Source organism: Onychomys torridus, chromosome 14 (assembly GCF_903995425.1).
Source record: "Onychomys torridus chromosome 14, mOncTor1.1, whole genome shotgun sequence".
Lineage (NCBI taxonomy): Eukaryota > Metazoa > Chordata > Mammalia > Rodentia > Cricetidae > Onychomys > Onychomys torridus.
The window spans coordinates 1014331-1031881 of NC_050456.1; the positions used below are offsets into that span (position 1 = coordinate 1014331).

General features: G+C 42.2%; 1 protein-coding gene across 1 annotated transcript in view; it reads right to left on the minus strand.

The window, feature by feature from the left end:
- The window catches only part of Prkar2b (protein kinase cAMP-dependent type II regulatory subunit beta), a 106339-nt gene that overhangs the window by 7121 nt on the left and 81667 nt on the right, over positions 1–17551 (minus strand). Inside the window, exons 5-7 of the mRNA XM_036206599.1 lie at positions 11444–11550; positions 8487–8640; positions 2193–2294 (exon numbers count right to left, since the gene is read on the minus strand). Of these exons, the coding sequence (XP_036062492.1) occupies positions 2193–2294; positions 8487–8640; positions 11444–11550 (363 nt within the window). The remainder of the gene's footprint in view (positions 1–2192; positions 2295–8486; positions 8641–11443; positions 11551–17551) is intronic.

Sequence of the window (17551 nt, forward strand, 5' to 3'; positions counted from 1 at the left end):
GTACAAATATATGTACTATATATTACATATTCACCATGGGCACATATGTAATATGTTATATATCAGCATATATAATATATGTTTTATATAAATTCTCTCTTCCTCTAGAGAACCCTGAGTAATACACAGACCAATTAGGTAACCTTACCTATTTTACATGTTTAAAGGGGTAGCCTATACTGCTAAATAAACTGAACAGTGTTTGCTTGTGTGATTATTACATTAACTGCTAGAATTCTGAAATAGAAAAATTAGTATCTCTAGTTTTTCATAAAATACCAGAAGACTCAGAAACTCCCAGCCCAAATTTCCATATGGCAGCAATAAAGTTATGGAGGAATGGTACTTGTTCCCGTAGAGGGAGCACATGTCTCCCAATTTGCTTTTTGTCATGTCACATGCCTCAATCTGACTACACTGCCTCCCTGATGTGTTCTACTTGAGGACAGGAGCTGCTGGAGAAGACCAACTGCCTGTGCATTCCACAATACAGCCAAGGTTCTCCCAGGCATCAACCCGAAGTATGTACATCTATTTCTCTGTAACCACTTTTAAGAGTGTTCAAATATGAGGCTTTATAAAATGTCCAGAAAAAACACTTAACAATGGATTTATGGCAAAGCTGAATTCATAAGGTAACAATTCTTTCGTAAGTGTCTGCCCTTAAAGATAAGAAACAACTGGTCTCATTGAGAAGACATTGGGCTAAGAAATGAAGGAGATTCATGAAGAGCCATGGAGTTGTGCAGGAGGTTGTTCTAGGCAGACAGCAAGTACACAGGTCTGAGGTGAGGGCTAGCTTGTTTGAGTAACAGCAAGAGGCTAGTGTCCCTGGCAGGATAAATGTGGAGCAGTTAGAATGTTGTCAGAAGGACACAGACTAGGGGCAGGACACTGGGCAGGTCCTCAGTGGCCTTCAAGTTATCCTGTCCTGGGAGGGTTGATAACAAAAGACTGGAATGGGCTAGGATTCACAGGATCCTGTAGGTGGTTGATAAAAGCCATGCAGAGGTAATGATGATACAGACAGAAGGTGATACTGGTGAAGGTAATGGAAAATGACTGGGTGTTACAGATATTCTGAAGACAGGATAGAGAAGATTGTCAACACATTGACAGCTATTGGGGAGAGCTGAGTGGGTGCTAACTCCTAAGTTTCTGCCCTGAGACAACAGACTGACAAAGACAATGCCTTCTGAGATGAAGAGGAGTCTAGTGATTTTAATTAGAATGACACCCATAGGTTCCCAGTTGGTGGCACTGCTTGGATAGGATTAGGAAGTGTAACCTTGCTAGAGTGTAATTGGGGGAAGGCTTTGAGCTTTCAAAAGACTATGCTATCCTCTGTGTGCCTTCTGTCTTATTTGTGGATCCAAAAGTTCGTTCTCAGCTGTTCCTGCTGCCATGTCTTTGCTCCATTATCATGAACTCTGGAACTACAGGCCCAATTTATTAAATGCTTTGTTTTATAAATTGCCTGGTCAGGGTGTCTTATCACAGTGATACAAAAATAAGACAGAAAGCCAAGAGGAGTATTTCAGGTATCTGGTCCAGGTTAGGATGTGCACAGGTATCTGACAGATGTTAAATAAGTAGCTAACAGTGATGACAATTTTAGGAGGTATTGGCGTGTCAACAGTACTTATGGACCTGAGATTTGAAATGTCTGATTCATATTTCAAATGCTCACATACCACCAAGTAAGTGTGTATAGGTGGAGGAAGGCCGACTTTAAAAGAAGAGAGAAATGGGAACAAGCAGTAAAGACGACTTGGGGGCTGGGGGTGGGGCAATGAGGACCTTCTGTGTTTAGGCAGCTCCTCTCTGTAAAGGGATAACAGTAGTTCTTCATGACATTTTGATTTCTTAAGTCTGCTATCAGATAAATGGCACCTATAAATTTGCTATAGATTCTAGATAAGAGTCTTATTTTCAAATAACCAGAATAAAATGTACTTACTGTAGTTAAAAAAAAAATAGCAATAAGACCTAATATCACTATCTGTTCTTTTCATAGGAAAATATGAATAGACTTTAAAATTACCCTTATCGTCACTACTGAGGAGGTGCTATAGCACACAGTATGTGCGGAGATCAGGGGACCCTTTCCACCTTTATGTGTGAACTGGGGTTCCCTGCATGGTCGGCCTTCTTACCAGTCGGGCACCAGACTACTGTAGAGCACAACTCACCTCCAGAGACTTGAGGAACGGCAGTGACTCAATAAAGCTTTCATACATCTTTCTCTTTTTGGCATTGTTTTTTACAATTATTCTCCTGAAAGTTACCCTGTCCTAAAGAGGGAGTAGCAAATACAAAGGCAGTTAAAATCTGAACAAATAGTTTCATTCACTACAAGAAATACACAATAATTGAAGTAAAAGATTATAGCATGATTATACTCTCAATTAATTTCATATTTTTATTTCCTTGGGCACAAAATTTAGCATATAAAATTTTGTCTTTATTTTCTTAGAAAAAGAAGCATTTGGCCAGGCAGTGGTGGCACACATCTTTAATCAGGAAGATCTCTGAGTTCAAAGCCAGCCTGTGTGGTGATATACTGTGTCTCCCAAAATATTATGCACCCTAATAAAGCTTATCTGAGGTTCAGGAGAAAAAGCCAGTCACTCAAACACAGAAGTCAGGCAATGGTAGCACATGCCTTTTATCCTAGCATTTGGGAGGCAGAGATCCACCCAGATCTCTGTGAGTTCAAGGCCACACTGGGAACAGAGCCAGGTATGGTGGCACTAACCATAGAAGTCTGGAGGTCTGTACAGACAGACAGGAAGTGGTGTAGCTGGGCAGAGAGAGGAAGTGAGATGGCGGAACAGAAAGGCATACAGGCATGGGTATACAGGAAGTAGCTCTCTTTGGAGGCTGAGGAGTCGGTAAGGTGGGGTTGGCTGTGGCTTGTTCTATTCCCCTGATCTCTCAGTTTTCACCCCAATATCTGGTTGTGGGCTTTTTATTAATAAGACCATTTAGCAATTCATGTTACAAGCCTGGCTCTCAGAGCAAGTTCCAGGACAGCCAGAGCTACACAAGAGAAACCCTGTCTCAAAAAAAAAAAAAAAAAGGAAAGAGGGAGGGAAGGAGGGGAAGGGAGAGAGGGAGGGAGAGAGGGAGGGAGGGAGAGGGAGGGAGAGAGAGAGAGGGAGGGAGGGAGAGGGGGAGAGAGGAGGGAGGGAGGGAGAGGGAGAGAGAGGGGGAGGGAGGGAGGGAGAGGGGGAGAGAGGGGGAGGGAGGGAGAGGGGGAGGGAGGGAGGGGGGGAAAGAGGAGGGAGGGAGGGAGAGGGGGAGAGAGGAGGGAGGGGGAGAGGGAGGGAGAGAAGGAGAGGGGAGGAAGGGGGAGAGAGGAGGGAGGGAGGGGGAGGGGGAGAGGGAGGGAGAGAAGGAGAGGGGAGGAAGGGGGAGAGAGGAGGGAGGGAGGGAGAGGGGGAGAGAGGAGGGAGGGAGGGAGAGGGAGAGAGAGGGGGAGGGAGGGAGGGAGAGGGAGAGAGAGGGGGAGGGAGGGAGGGGGAGGGAGGGAGAGGGGGAGGGAGGGAGGGAGGGGGGAAAGAGGAGGGAGAGAGGGAGAGGGGGAGAGAGGAGGGAGGGGGAGAGGGAGGGAGAGAAGGAGAGGGGAGGAAGGGGGAGAGAGGAGGGAGGGAGGGAGAGGGGGAGAGAGGAGGGAGGGGGAGAGGGAGAGGGAGGGATGGAGGGAGGGAGGGAGAGAAAGGAGGGAGGGAGGGAGAGAGAGAGAGGGAGGGAGGGCGGGAGGGAGAGGGGGAGAGAGGAGGGAGGGAGAGAGGGAGAGAGAAGGAGAGGGGAGGGAGGGAGAGAGAGAGAGAGAGAGAGAGAGAGAGAGAGAGAGAGAGAGAGAGAGAGAGAGAGAGAGAAGCATTTACTTAGATCAGTGGCTCTTAGCCTGTGGGTAGTGCCCCTTTGGGGACTGAATGACCCTTTCACATGGGTTTCACATAGATTAGATGTCTTTCATATCAGATTTTACACTATGATTCATAATAGTAGAAAAATTAGTTAATAAGCAGCAACAAAAATGATTCTATCACTGGGGGGGTCACCACAACCCGAAGAACTGTATTAAGTGGTCGCAGCATCAGGAAGCTGAGAAGTCCTGCTTTAGACAAACATATTTGGACCAGCACATTGGGCTTTATGCCCACATGGGGGCGCTGTCATACTATAAAATATATGCAAGTACATTCTTTGTAGTATTGTTTTCTTAAGTATTTACTTCAGACACAGACTCAATTAAATGTGGTGTTCATGAAGTATATATACACCGAAGTAAAAACTGTAAGAACCACTAGTTGAGAAGTCATCCATAAAGAATTGATAATGTAAGCATTCTTAGAAATACATATTTATGTCGGGTGGTAGTGGCACACACCTTTAATTCCAGCACTCAGGAGGCAGAACTTAATTTAGGAATGACAGAAATGTTTATACATAGCAGCTCAAAAGCTATTTTTCCTCAAAAATTTTATGTTGCAAAAATTCTCAAAGTATTTTTATTCTTAAGCCTCATAATCACATAGTTTGGCATTCACCAATGAATAATTACACCTTAGAAAAATTAAAACTGGGTATTATTTAATTAATGTAACTCTAACAATGATGGACTAAATGTGTCCCTCCCTGAAGCCCCAATCCTAACCTCAGCATGATGGTATGAAGAGATGGGCCTTAGGTGATCAGGCCACAAGTGTGCAGTTGTCATGAACAGAATTAGGTAAGTCTCATGAAAGACCCTTGAAAGCTGTCTTGCCCCTTCCACCAAACAAGGACAGAGTAAGAACATGGCCATCTAAGAACTGGCCCTAGACACCAAAAGCTCTTGTGGGTCTCAGCCTTCAAAACAGTGAGATATGAATGCTTGCGCCACCTATGGTGATTTGTGGTAACAGTCAGACAGAATGAGGCACTAGGAAATTAAACATCCTGTTTCCAAGTTAGTTAATTACTATTTTGATGCCAGCTATACTCTGGATTTGTACTTCCTAATTTTTTTAACCTGGGCCAGCAAGATGACTCACCAGGTAAAGGCACCAGCTGCCCAGCCTAATGACCTAAGTTCAGTCACCAGGACACAAATGACCTCCACACATGCCCCTAAATACACACAAAATAAAAAGTAAATGTATGCTGGGCAGTGGTGGTGTGTGCTTTTAATTCCAGCACTCGGAAGGCAGTGGCAGGTGGATCTCTGTGAGTGTGAGCTCAGCCTTCCAAGACAGAAACCCTGTCTCAAAAAAAAAAAAAAGAAAAAAAAAAAGAAAGAAAAAGAAAAAGAAAAAAAGAAAGAAAGAAAGAAAGAAAGGAAAGAAAAATTCTATTTTAATTTTATGAGTTAATTCACAAAAATACTGAGCTCTTTTGAAGACTGGTTCTACATCAGAATTTGCTGAGGTAATTTCTAAAACCGAAGACCTGAGTAACTCAAAATCTCTACATCTGGCTACATAATTTGCATCTATAAAAGTGTCCCACATGATTGTCATATACAGTGAGGTTTGGAAGCAGGTACATTTTTTATGGACAGACATTTTTTGTTTTCATTAAAACAGAAAAGGCCCAAAATAGTTTAGCCATTTAGAAATAAATCATGAATTTTATCTCTCAGGAAGAACTGTCTATGAATGGCCTACCATTCCACACCCATTGTGACCTAAGTTCAGGAAGCCCAATTCCAAATGCTAAGGTCCAGGCTGACAGCAGCAGAGTGCTGTGGAGTGAGCACCCCTCTAGAATACGCTTCTCTTTCTATCTGTACTCACAACTACAGGGCTGCAGGCTGTGCATCTTAAAAGTTCCCTTTCCACCTAACTTTCCCCAGAAGGGACTGCTTATGCAAATTGCTCTTAAAAAGCAAGTTTGAATACAATGAAAGTATGTTCTTACACTTTTTAAGGATATTTCATTTATACATGAATCAGAAACTATCCCTTTTTATGAATGTTATTAACATGCACAAGCTACCAAAAAAAGAAAAATCTCAGAAAATGTTCCTTAAATGCTTAAGAACTGTGCACATGAAAACTCAGCCTCTGTATGTTAGTTACTGTTACCACTGGGGCTGAAACTGTTAGTGCTCAGGGCAAATTTGAAAATGTGTGATCTTGAACCAAGGATGTGTGAGGAGGCCTCCTTACTATTTGACACTCTGACCCTGATTGGCATCTCTAGTGAGATGGCTCCATTTTTAGTTACACCCTCTGTAATAGGTAGGTCATGGAGGACACAAGATTAGCTGTGAAAACTGGCGAACGCCTCCTGCACAGGTCTCTGCTCTAGTGTGGCTGCTCTCTGTTGGCTTTGGACACTCCGATCTGAACGCCCTTAACACACTCCAGTGATCACTTCTTTCCACATAAAAACAGCTCCATTTCTACCCCATAACTCATAAAACTGTTTAATAGGTATACAGGAACTTCTTGGCTCCAATAAAAAGGAATTCTAAGTATCCAGCATCTTTGAGTGAGATGTTTTTATGAGCTAAACCAAATTCTGAGTGAAATGCAGAAATAATGTGTACATTCTGTAACTCTTCCCCCTTTGAAATTGGACAGTTAAAACCCTACTTCCGGCCAGGCTATGGGATACACCTTTAACTCTAGCACTGAGGAGACAAAGGCAGGCGGATCTCTGAGTTCCAGGACAGCAGATGTCCCCAAAACAAACAAACATACAAACATACAAACAAACAAACAACCTCTTCTACAAAGGCCTGGGGAAATAACCTAAACTGCAGCTCAAGAACATGGGATGTGCTGCTTTTGTGTTTCAAACACTCCCATCAATCAGTGCTGCAGGAAGTGAAGTGTGACCCCAGGCAGTGTGGATACCTCCTGGGAGCTCTTGAATACAGCCAGCTCTGGCTCACCTTAGACCCACAGAAGTGTAATCTGTGCAACCTACAGGGTGGTAAGTGGATTCCCAGGGTAGTCTGCATACTTGCCAAAGTCTGAGAACCTGACCTTAATTAAACCCAGCCTTACGGAATCAGTTGTTATGTTCTGCACTATGTTACCATGTGAAAAGAGCTCCCAAGCCTCTTCTAGCTCCTCAGCCAAATGTGTCTATGAACCAATGCTTAACAGAATGTCTATCATTAAGACATTTATTTAACGATATAGACTGAGGATCTCTTGTCTTGAGACCAGAAGTGTTTTAGATTTTAGATATCAGTACTCCCACAACTCAACTACACCCAGATATTGAACTCTTAACAAAATAGCTTGGGAGCATGTCTCAAGTCTAAACACAAAATCCATAGTTCATGTATATCTCATATGCATGATCTGAAGGTAATTTATAAGTATTTACGGTATGCTTGCATTTTGACTGATCTGTAACGTGGAATTTTACAGTTGTGGAATCATGTTGGTACTGAAAAAGTTCTGAATTGGTGACATTTCAAAGTTTCTAGATTAGGATTACACCATTCAAATCAACATCCAGGTCCCACCCAAAGAGAATGATTAGATTTGTGTAGAATTGAAGCAAGATTTTTTTCTTTTTTAAATATCCCAAATGAAAAACACGGATATCAAATATTTTTACTCTACATAGCTGCTCTTGAGTGCAAACACATTACCAAGCAGCTGACACCCTCAGGAGAACTATTTTTAGTGCTTTCCAAATGTGGCAACATCAGAATCGCATGGAAGCTTTCAGGAGCACAGTTGTGCTGGACCCTTCTCCAGAGCTTTTGGTGCAGGGGTCAGAATCAATAGGAGGGGCCTAGTGTGTGTGCTTCTAACAAGTCCCCAGTTGCGACTTTCAGCTAATCACTCTGAAAACCACTAATTTATCTGACTATACCATTTTACCTCAGAGAGCTAGCTGAGAAAAATACAGAAGGGTGTGTGCACGTGTGTGTGAGTGTGTGCGAATTAATACTTGTTAGTGAGGCTTTGTGCATATGTGTGTCCAAATGCTTATGCACACCTACATACAGAGGCCAGAGACTGATTCCAGATGTTTTTCTGGGTTGCTCTCCACCTCTGAGACAAGGTCTCTTACTGAACCTGAACGTCATTGACCTGGCTAGACTGGCCAGTCAATGAGCTTTGAGGATGCTTGTCCCCATGCCCCTCCCTTACTCTGGAGTTACAGGCACAAGCTGCTGTGCCCTCACATCCTCCTTCTTGTACAGCAGGCACCTATGAATGGGTCATCTCTCCAGCTGTTGTGGCTCAAAGTTTAAGTATGGATACAAGAGGTGCATTTTGGATCTGATGTCATTCTAAGGTCCAGTATATTCAAGCTCCTAATTTGGGGAGAGACAGGACATAAATCTTTGATTCAGCACAGTCTTTGTGCCCAACAGTACAACATCTAATAAATGCCAATGACTCATGATTCCCAAATAAATTTACTGATTAAAATTAAAATATAGTTTCAGGTTATCTGCCTATCTACTGTCATAATAATTAAAAAAAATAACATTTAGATCAAGCACATATTTTACTTACCAAACCCCACAGAGCACCAGGAGAGGTAGCAGTGATTGTAGCTGCTCTGGGTGTATTGTACATTAAGGCCAGTTCTCCAAAACTCCCACGATTATCATAGTTACCAACGCATCTTCCAACACCATCACATTTTACATAAATATCAAATGTTCCTCTGTTGGACATAGACAAATCATATTAAATTAGAGACAAAGAGATTCAGGTAGCATTTAATTACAGTGAGGCATTACCGCAGAGAAGAGCCCCGTACACTCTTACTTCCTGTATACCCTATGAAAAAGACCACCAACTAGACTAGGGTAGGAACACTGCATGGGGAAGAACTAAACAATAAAAAGTTAAAACCAGTGGTAGAATATGTGAAGTAAGTCATCTGTGGGAACATATGTCAAAACACTTATCACAGACAGTAAGAACTGTGAGGGGCTCTAGGGCACTGACCATGTAACAATACTTATGTTTCTAAAGGAAATGCATATTGCTTTTGAGATCAAAAGAAAATGACTACTTTTTAAAAGCATATAGCTCTAATAATTTGCTGACAAGTCTTTTATAAACTATAGCAGGAATTGGTACTCCAGCTAGCTCCCAATTTTGACCCCCCACCAAAAAAAAGTCTCATTAGAAAACAAACAAACTTGTTCTTTACTTATTATAGACAGCTGGTTTGGATTACAAGCAGAATTGAATTCTTAGACCACACTGACCCACAGGCCTTAACATGCCCTCCTTGACCTTTACGTTAGGTCACCTCCAATTGCTGCCCTTCCTGTAGTGTTCCTGCCGGCTTCCCCTGAGGTGCTTTCTACTGGCAAGCAGACTCCCTGTGCAGCTCCTGTGCTCAGGGGCAGGCCTACGCTCATACAAGCTAGCCCTTTCTTCGCACAGGACCATCTTTCCATGCTCTGTACTTCAACAGAAAGCATGGTTTCCAGGCTGCCTGGCACACCTGTGAGGCAGACAGGAGAAGTTCTTTAGCTGTATCCTGTTGGTTAAATCCTAGAAAAAAAGATGTGGCAGTGGCAAAATGGGACAGCTTTTAAGGACTAGAAAAGGATTATTAAGCAGTAAAGAAACAGACAAAAATAAACTGTTAATTTAAACTTTGCAGTGTATTCCCTTGTATTTTGTCACTGACATTCTTTTCTAGATTTACCATTCTGGATAAAGTGAACAACAGAATGTACAGCTGAGAGTAAACATGCTCCCAGCCCAGCTGGGAGCCATCAGTGGGAAGTCTGTTAGACAGACAGACTGCTGTTCATTCTGATTCCCTCCCTGATGTTGTGAGGCTTCAGGCAGTGCAGGCCAGAGCAATGAGCATGAGCAGAAGTGGGTGACAGAGGACCTGGCTGTGTGTCAGATGCACTGACGACTATCTGGTGACCTCAATCAAGCCCTGTCATGTCTGTGAACCACAGTGTGTCATCTGTCAATGGATAATTAGGATATAACTGAAAGAGAATGTACTATGCTCAAATATAAAGCAGGTTTTGTAGTAAAAAATACCCACTGAAAGAAAGGTCAATGCTGGCCAGAACATGGTCTTCTCACCTATAATTCAATGAAAAAAACTTGAGTGTATTTATAAGCTGTTTTGTTGGTGAAAGCTGTAACATCGTAACTATGACTCTGCCTTACACAAGGGAACACATCATGCTTTGGCTTTATCTCTGCTCTGGTTAGAGCTGCAGTAGTTGGTCACTCAGGCATCAGGATGGGGTTAAAGAAGTCAGCAAACCTGCTGACTGAAAGTCACGCACAGCTCATGTATGAAAGCAAACAGAGCCAAGGTTAGGAAAGGGGCCCAAGGAGACAGAGGAGGTCTAATTATCAGCTGACCACAATCCTATCCAATGGAGCAAAACTGTATATCAGTAGATCAGGTGGGGAGATGTTCTGTGTTCCACACAAAACTGGACAGCTTAGGGACATGGACTGCCCCGTGAACCCTGCCTCACTCTACAAAGGTGAAGGAACACACTACCCAGTATGTGCAAAACTATGGTCTGAGGCTCATCTATTACACAGGCTATATTGTTCTCTGAGAAAGTAAAGCACAGTTTAAGATGTCTGAATTGTCAATTCAAATTGACAATTTGATTGTCAATACAAATAACTGAATATACTTTCTATTAGTAAAATATTTTCTATGAGTTCAAGGCCAGCCTGGTCTACACAGCAAGTACTAGGCTAGTACTTTCCACAAAACAACCCCCTCCCCCAAAAAACCCCCAAACCCTGAAACATTTTAAAAGACAAAGAAAATGCTACACAGTTTCTGTAAGGAGACATGAGCTGCTCCCTCTACTGACTAAAGAATGCTAAAAGAGCAGAAAAAAAGGTTCCTCCTCATCTCACACCTTCTAGGGTACCTGAGTTCTTTTATGGTTAATAGTAAGAACTTTTTAAAAATAGAGCAATGCTGAGGGAACTACACCACCACTTAGATTCTTCCACTTCATATCCTTTGTTGTGTTTGTTTGTTTGTTTGTTTGTGTTTTTCAAGACAGGGTTTCTCTGTGTAACAGCTCTGGCTGTCCTGGAACTCCCTCTGTAGACCAGGCTGGCCTTGAGCTCACAGAGATCCTCCTGCCTCTGCCTCCTGAGGGCTGGATTAAGGGCGTGCCGCCACCGCCAAGTATCCATACCCTATTTTCACTGTAACAGGCATCTACCACATGGAAATATTGTTAGTTTCTACCTACCAAATAGAAGTTAGCAAATCAAGGCACACTAATGACTAAGACTTATAGATCCACTTCTATAAACTAGGGCTCCTTACACAACTTAACATGGCTTTACTGTATATATTCACGAGACATTTACAGTGCCCATTGTCCAGTAAGAGTAAAGGGAAACCCCACACAGATTAATCTATCAGTTGTGACAGTGACTGCTGAGATTTTACAGAATAGGTTTTTAAAACTTCAGTAGTAAAGCTGGATAAAACTTACCTATCAATGACGTAAAAGTTGTCACCATCATCACCTTGATCAATTACATGCTCCCCTTCTTTGACCAATTTTTCAAACATGGCATCTAACACTTGAGACATCTGCTCCTATTTTTTAAAGAGATAAGATGTCTTTATGTGCATCTAGAACATAGTTCCTGAAGGAATCATATAATCTTAGCTTTTGTGAAAGATTTCAAAGAAATCAGAATATCATTACCATTGGATTTTATCAGAAAAGTCAGACTGCAGTACCCCTCACCACATACAAACTAGATGATTATTTATTTTCATATTCAACATCTGAATGAGAGTAATGATATCAGCCTACTTTAGAACATTTGTAACTATCACCACTTCACATGGAAAAAAAACTACCAAAATGAAAATAACCAGAGTGGTAAAGAACTGTTTCAAATTTCCTGAAGCTATCTGTTCTTAAAACTTCCTAGTACTCATTGATAGAATCAGTGTAGAGGTTCCCTAAATACCTGGTGAAATTACATCCTAACTTCAGCTTTACAGTTTATGTCAGTACCCCAAACAAGACAGAACAGAACGCAGTTCGGGCGGGGACAGTCAAACAGCCGCAATGAAAGACTGCAGCGAGCATTCTGTCACCATCTGTCTGTTGGTACATTTCTCCTCAAAAACCAATCATCGACATCTCCTTGGAAAGATCTTCACAAATCACTAAAACTGCATTTAATAGCGTTTGAGGGGCCAATGAGCACAGTACAGAAAACATCCAGACTAAAATTACGTGGTCCATCAAGGTGGAGCTAAAACACAAAGATAAAGATGCATACAGATCAAGTGCTTCCTGTAAAGTCCCTTTACCCTGGACACAAGCTTAGCAGGCAAGACGTGACTTAATTTCCTAGACAAGAGACCAGCGAGAGCATGAACAGACACACCAAATACCAGTGCCCAGAATGCAAGCCCTTCACTTGCTAGGAAGAGGGCCCCCAAGGTGTGACAGCTGAGCTCACTGGCTGCCCTGCTTCCTCAGGGCTCTTAATCAGCTTTTTGTTGCCAGTCCCAGGAGCAGAGGAGAGCTTTTAGACAGTACAGCTTGTGAACTCACAGAAGGCTCAGGATGATATTATACTCACAGGCATTAAAAAAAAAAAAGGATCCTGACAAAAAACTTAAAACATGACTGCTAATTTTTTCCCTTTAAAATCAACTTCTTGAGCAGTTTTAGGTTTATGGGTGCACTGAGACAATCTCACATGGCTTAACACTTCCTCATTAATAACATCCCCCAGCACAGTGTTACAACTGATAAGGCTCAGAGACTCACAGACTCAAAGTTAGTATTTACATTAAGGTTTGTTCTTGGTATAGGTATGGTAAATGGCAAATGCCACCCGAATGAATATTTGAATAAAATAAGAAAGAATAAAATTTAAACCACAAAGTCAACAAAGAAAGGAAAGAGTCCAGAGAAAACAGAAAATGAAGAAACATGGAACAAACTTTCCAGAATGGAAAGTTTTTTCAGCTGGAAGAGAGCATGAAGGCGCCCAGTTAAACCAATGAACAAAACCCCAAACCTGGGTCTAGGGTTCCAAAGTGCTTCTGGGGAGGGGTGTCTTAAAGTAATTCTGAAAAAGGATGCCCAGCTTCCCTCAAAATGAAGAGAAATGCAAAAATAAGATGGAAATAAGATCACTTCTCTCACACATTCATTTGTCAGATCTGAAAAAAAAAATCAGACTCTATATTGGAGTCACCACAAAGAAGAGACTCTTCTGCTGTCTTCTATGTAAACAGGATAAACGCCACAGAAAGTAACGGTGCCGCACACTAGTGGCACACGCCTTTAATCCCAGCAGCTCTCCAGAGGCAGAAGCAGGAGGATCTGTGAGTTCAAGGCTGGCCTGGTCTACAAAGTGAAGTCTAGGACAGCCAGGTCTAAACAGAGAAACCTTAGGGGGTGGGAGGGAGGGAGGGAGAAAGGAAGGGAGAGGGAGAGGGAGAGGGAGAGGGAGAGAGAGAACAACCTGGCAACATTTAGTAAGATTTCAAATGCACAACCTCCACCCTGACTACTCCTTCTCTGGGAAGTCACTCTTTAGACATCTTTGAGATGGCATATAATGCAGCATTTTCCATGGCATCATCCTAACAAAAGATTGGAAACAACATGGATGCTTCCCTAAAGGTGCTGGGTACATACATTATACTATGTTCCCATGTATTCAGCAACTATAAAAGCATATGTGGGGATTCTCCCTCATCCACCTTTCAAGGGAGTCACCGGCAGTGGCAGGACGCTCAGAAAAGGGGCACAAGAAATGTGAAAACCTGCCATTAGAGGACTAGGCTGAGAGAGGGGCACTCAGAGGAGAGAGAAGTCCCACACAGGAACACATCATCCATCTTCTTAACACTGGTCAGGTCCAGAGGCCGGCATGGGGACCACAGGGTTTCATGGAGGTTTTAACACAGGGTAAAGACCTGCCTATAAATGAGAGCTGAGCTAGGCAGTGGTGCACGCCTTTGATCCCAGCACTCAGGAGGCAGAGCCAGGCGGAGCTCTGTGAGTTCCTGGGCTACAGAGTGAGTTCCAGGACAGGCTCCAAAAGCTACACAGAGAAACCCTGTCTCGAAAACCAAGAAAAAAGAAAAAGAAAAAGAAAAAGAAAAGAAAAGAATGTGAGCTGTGAGGCAATCACAGAGCTGTTCTGCAAAGACTGAGCTCCGCAGCTGGAGGCAATGTGCAAATGTAGACTTCTTGAGCAGGGAACGCTTTTCAAATTGTCCTGAGCAGGGCTTCCTGAGCAGGGAACACATTTGGAAAACAGTTGATTTACATTTTCATATTAGTTTTTATTTATTTTTGAGCTGAGGATTAGTTTTTAAAGGTGAGTACAAGCAACTGGGTTTCATCATGGCTTCCCTATAGTGTCATTATCTACTCCAACTGTTCTCCTTCCCTAACGGTCCTACCTCTGCTCCGTGCCCCTCTGAGCGGCTGGTTCCTTTCCATCTCCCAGTCTTCCCTTTGCTTTCATGTCACTCACATTCTCTTACCCCTTTTACCCCTTCCCCTTTAAGATACATCCATCTCCCCCACTGATTCTCCTTTCAATGACCCCCCCCCCAATATATGGACTCTAGAAGTATCTGGACTAGCTTTTATCACCCAACATAATGATTTCCAGTTTTATTCTTTTTTCTTTTCTTTTCTTTCTTTTTTGTTTTTTGTTTTTTGTTTTTTTGAGACAGGGTTTCTCTGTGTAGCTTTGTGCCTTTCCTGGAACTCACTTGGTAGCTCAGGCTGGCCTCGAACTCACAGAGATCCACCTGGTTCTGCCTCGAGTGCTGGGATTAAAGGTGTGCACCACCACTGCCCAGCATGATTTAGTTCTTTACAACAGCTAGTAAATGATAAAACTAACGTAAATCAGCATGTTTGAACTAATACACAGATTTTATTATTTTTCAGAGGACTTATAGGTTCTTAGCAAACAGTGAGGGATGCACAGATTTCCCATATGCTCCCTGCCCCCATAAATGGACAAGCCTCTCCCAGAATAGATTTAAATCAGTTGTTTTAAACTTCATCCTCAAAGTTCTGGCCGCTACACCAGAGAGTTCCATTTGCTGCTCTGGACCTATGCAAGCACATCACTGCCACTCAGTGACAGCTATGGTTTCACCACCCCAATGATGCTCTGAACCCAGCTAGTATTCATCCTTCCTGTCCCTCAACTCCTGGTTACCACTGAGCTTGTGTTACTGACCCCATCATTTCCTGTTATGAATGTCTGATAGTTAGAATCAGGTAAGTCTAGACTTCTCACACTGGCTTCTTTTACTTACTAATACATATACTTGCTCAGTGTCTTTCCATGGCTTTTATGGAAAGCTCATTTCCTTTTACTACATACTATTCCAATGCCTGAATGTACCATAGTTTATCCATTCATCCACTGAAGGACATCTTGGAGGCTCCCAACACTAGGCAACTATAAATAAAGCTGCTTTGAACAACTGTACCCTGGTTTCTGGGTGAACATTAAGTTTTTAACCTCTCTGGAGCAGAAAGGTTGGAGTGTAGGAAAAGAAAATAGTGTGGCAGGTACTGCCAAACCACTTCTAAAGTGGCTAAACTACGCTGAATCCCCACAGCAATGAGCCAGAGTTCTTCTTGTCCCTGCCTTCACCAGCATTTGGGGTATCAGGGTTCTGGATTTGGGCCATTTTGATGGGTGTGCAGTATCTCACTGTTCTGATTTTGATTTGCTTTTCCCTGGAGACATAGGACACTGAGCATCAACCATCCCTATGTGCTTCCAAAATATTTTCATTAGCCCCAAAGGAAACCCTGTATCTATTAAGTAGTCATTTGCTATTTTCATGGTCTTCTAGCTCCTTAGAAACCATGGGTCTGTTCATTCGCTATGTAGATTCCTATTTTCTGAATATTTCAAAACAATAGAATGATAAAATATGTTTTCTTGTATCTAGCTTATTTCACTTAGCATAATGCCTTCACGGCTCATGCCCACTGTAACATAATAAATAATATACATTTTCCAGCCTGAATTATATTCCATTGTATGTGACATCCTTACCTGCTGACCTATCTCACAGTCTTGATCTAATTTTCAATCAGGTTTTTACTTACTACTATGTCTTCACAATTATTAGTGTACTTTGTGTAACTGTTTTTTTTATCAGGTGTATCTTTTGCAAATATTTTCTCTCTGCTTAAGGCTTGCTGACAGCATCTTCCACAGTCCAGAACCTTTAGTTTTGCTTTTTTTCTTATTGAAGCAGTATCTCACGATGTAGCCATACATGTCCTATACCTCACACCCTTCCTGCCTCAGATTCCGTAGTACTGAGGTTACAGTACTAAACACCACAACTGGTCTTAGAAATGTTTGATTTTAATGAGGTTCAGCTTATTGCTTCCTTCATATATTGGACTTTTGGCATCCTATCTAAATAGTCATCAAACTCTAGATCACCTAGATAGCTATAGTATTTATGACTTTTTAAACACTTTACACTGAGGTCTCTGACCCATTTGGGGTTAATTTTTGTGAGGGGTATAAAACCTGTCTAGATTCTTTTGTCCTTTGCCCCAGTGCCACTTCATGCCTTTTATCCTTTGTTCAGTTGATTCACGTGGTGCTTTTCCTGGGCTCTGTTCGGTTCTGCTGCTCAACTTCTTGCCAGTATTGGTGTCATATCTTATACTGTGTGTTGAAGTCATTGTCAACTCACTGACTGGCTTTCAACACTGTGTAGGTGTCTCTGGGAATTTGCCTCTCCAGATTTGTCTGTTTTGGATGTAAATTTTAGAATCCATTTCAGAGGCACTTGCACATAGGCCTGATGACCTGATCTCGACCCCCATATCTCACATGCTTTTTTTTTTTTTTTTCCTTTTTGGTTTTTTTTTTTTAAACAGGGTCCTTCTGTGTAACAGCCTTGGCTGTCCTGGATCTCACTTTGTAGACTAGGCTGGCCTTGAACTCACAGAGATCTGCCTGTCTCTGTCTCCCAAGTGGTGGGTTTAAAGTTATGTGCCACCAAGCTGGGCTCAGGTCCCACATTCTGATACTGGACATTTAGATTGTTTCCATCTCCTACTGTGGACAGTGCTGCTATGAGCATTTGTATACTCATACTTGTCTTAACCAATATTTCATCTCAATTCTTCTGAATGCCCATGAGAGGAATTACTGAACTGTAAAGTATCTCTATCTTTTGAGGGATTCCCAAGTGACAGACCACCGCAGCTGAACCACTTGCTTACCTTCCACTAGCAATTCTGAGCGTTCTAATGTTCTCATGTCCTCCACATTTGTTGTTCTCTTCTACTTAACTATAACCACCCTAGTGGAGATGAAGCAGTGCTTTACTTGGTCTTGATTTGCATTTTCTTAATGACTAACCATGCTAGGGATCTTTTTATCTGCTTGCTTGTCATTTATCTCCTCTAGAGAACGCTACTGAAGTACTGCGCTCACTGGATTGTTGTACTTCTTACATTATGTATATATCTTGAACACTAAGCTTTTCTCAAGTATATGATCAACAAATATTTTTCATTCTGTAGTTTGTCTTTTTACTTTTTTGTGGG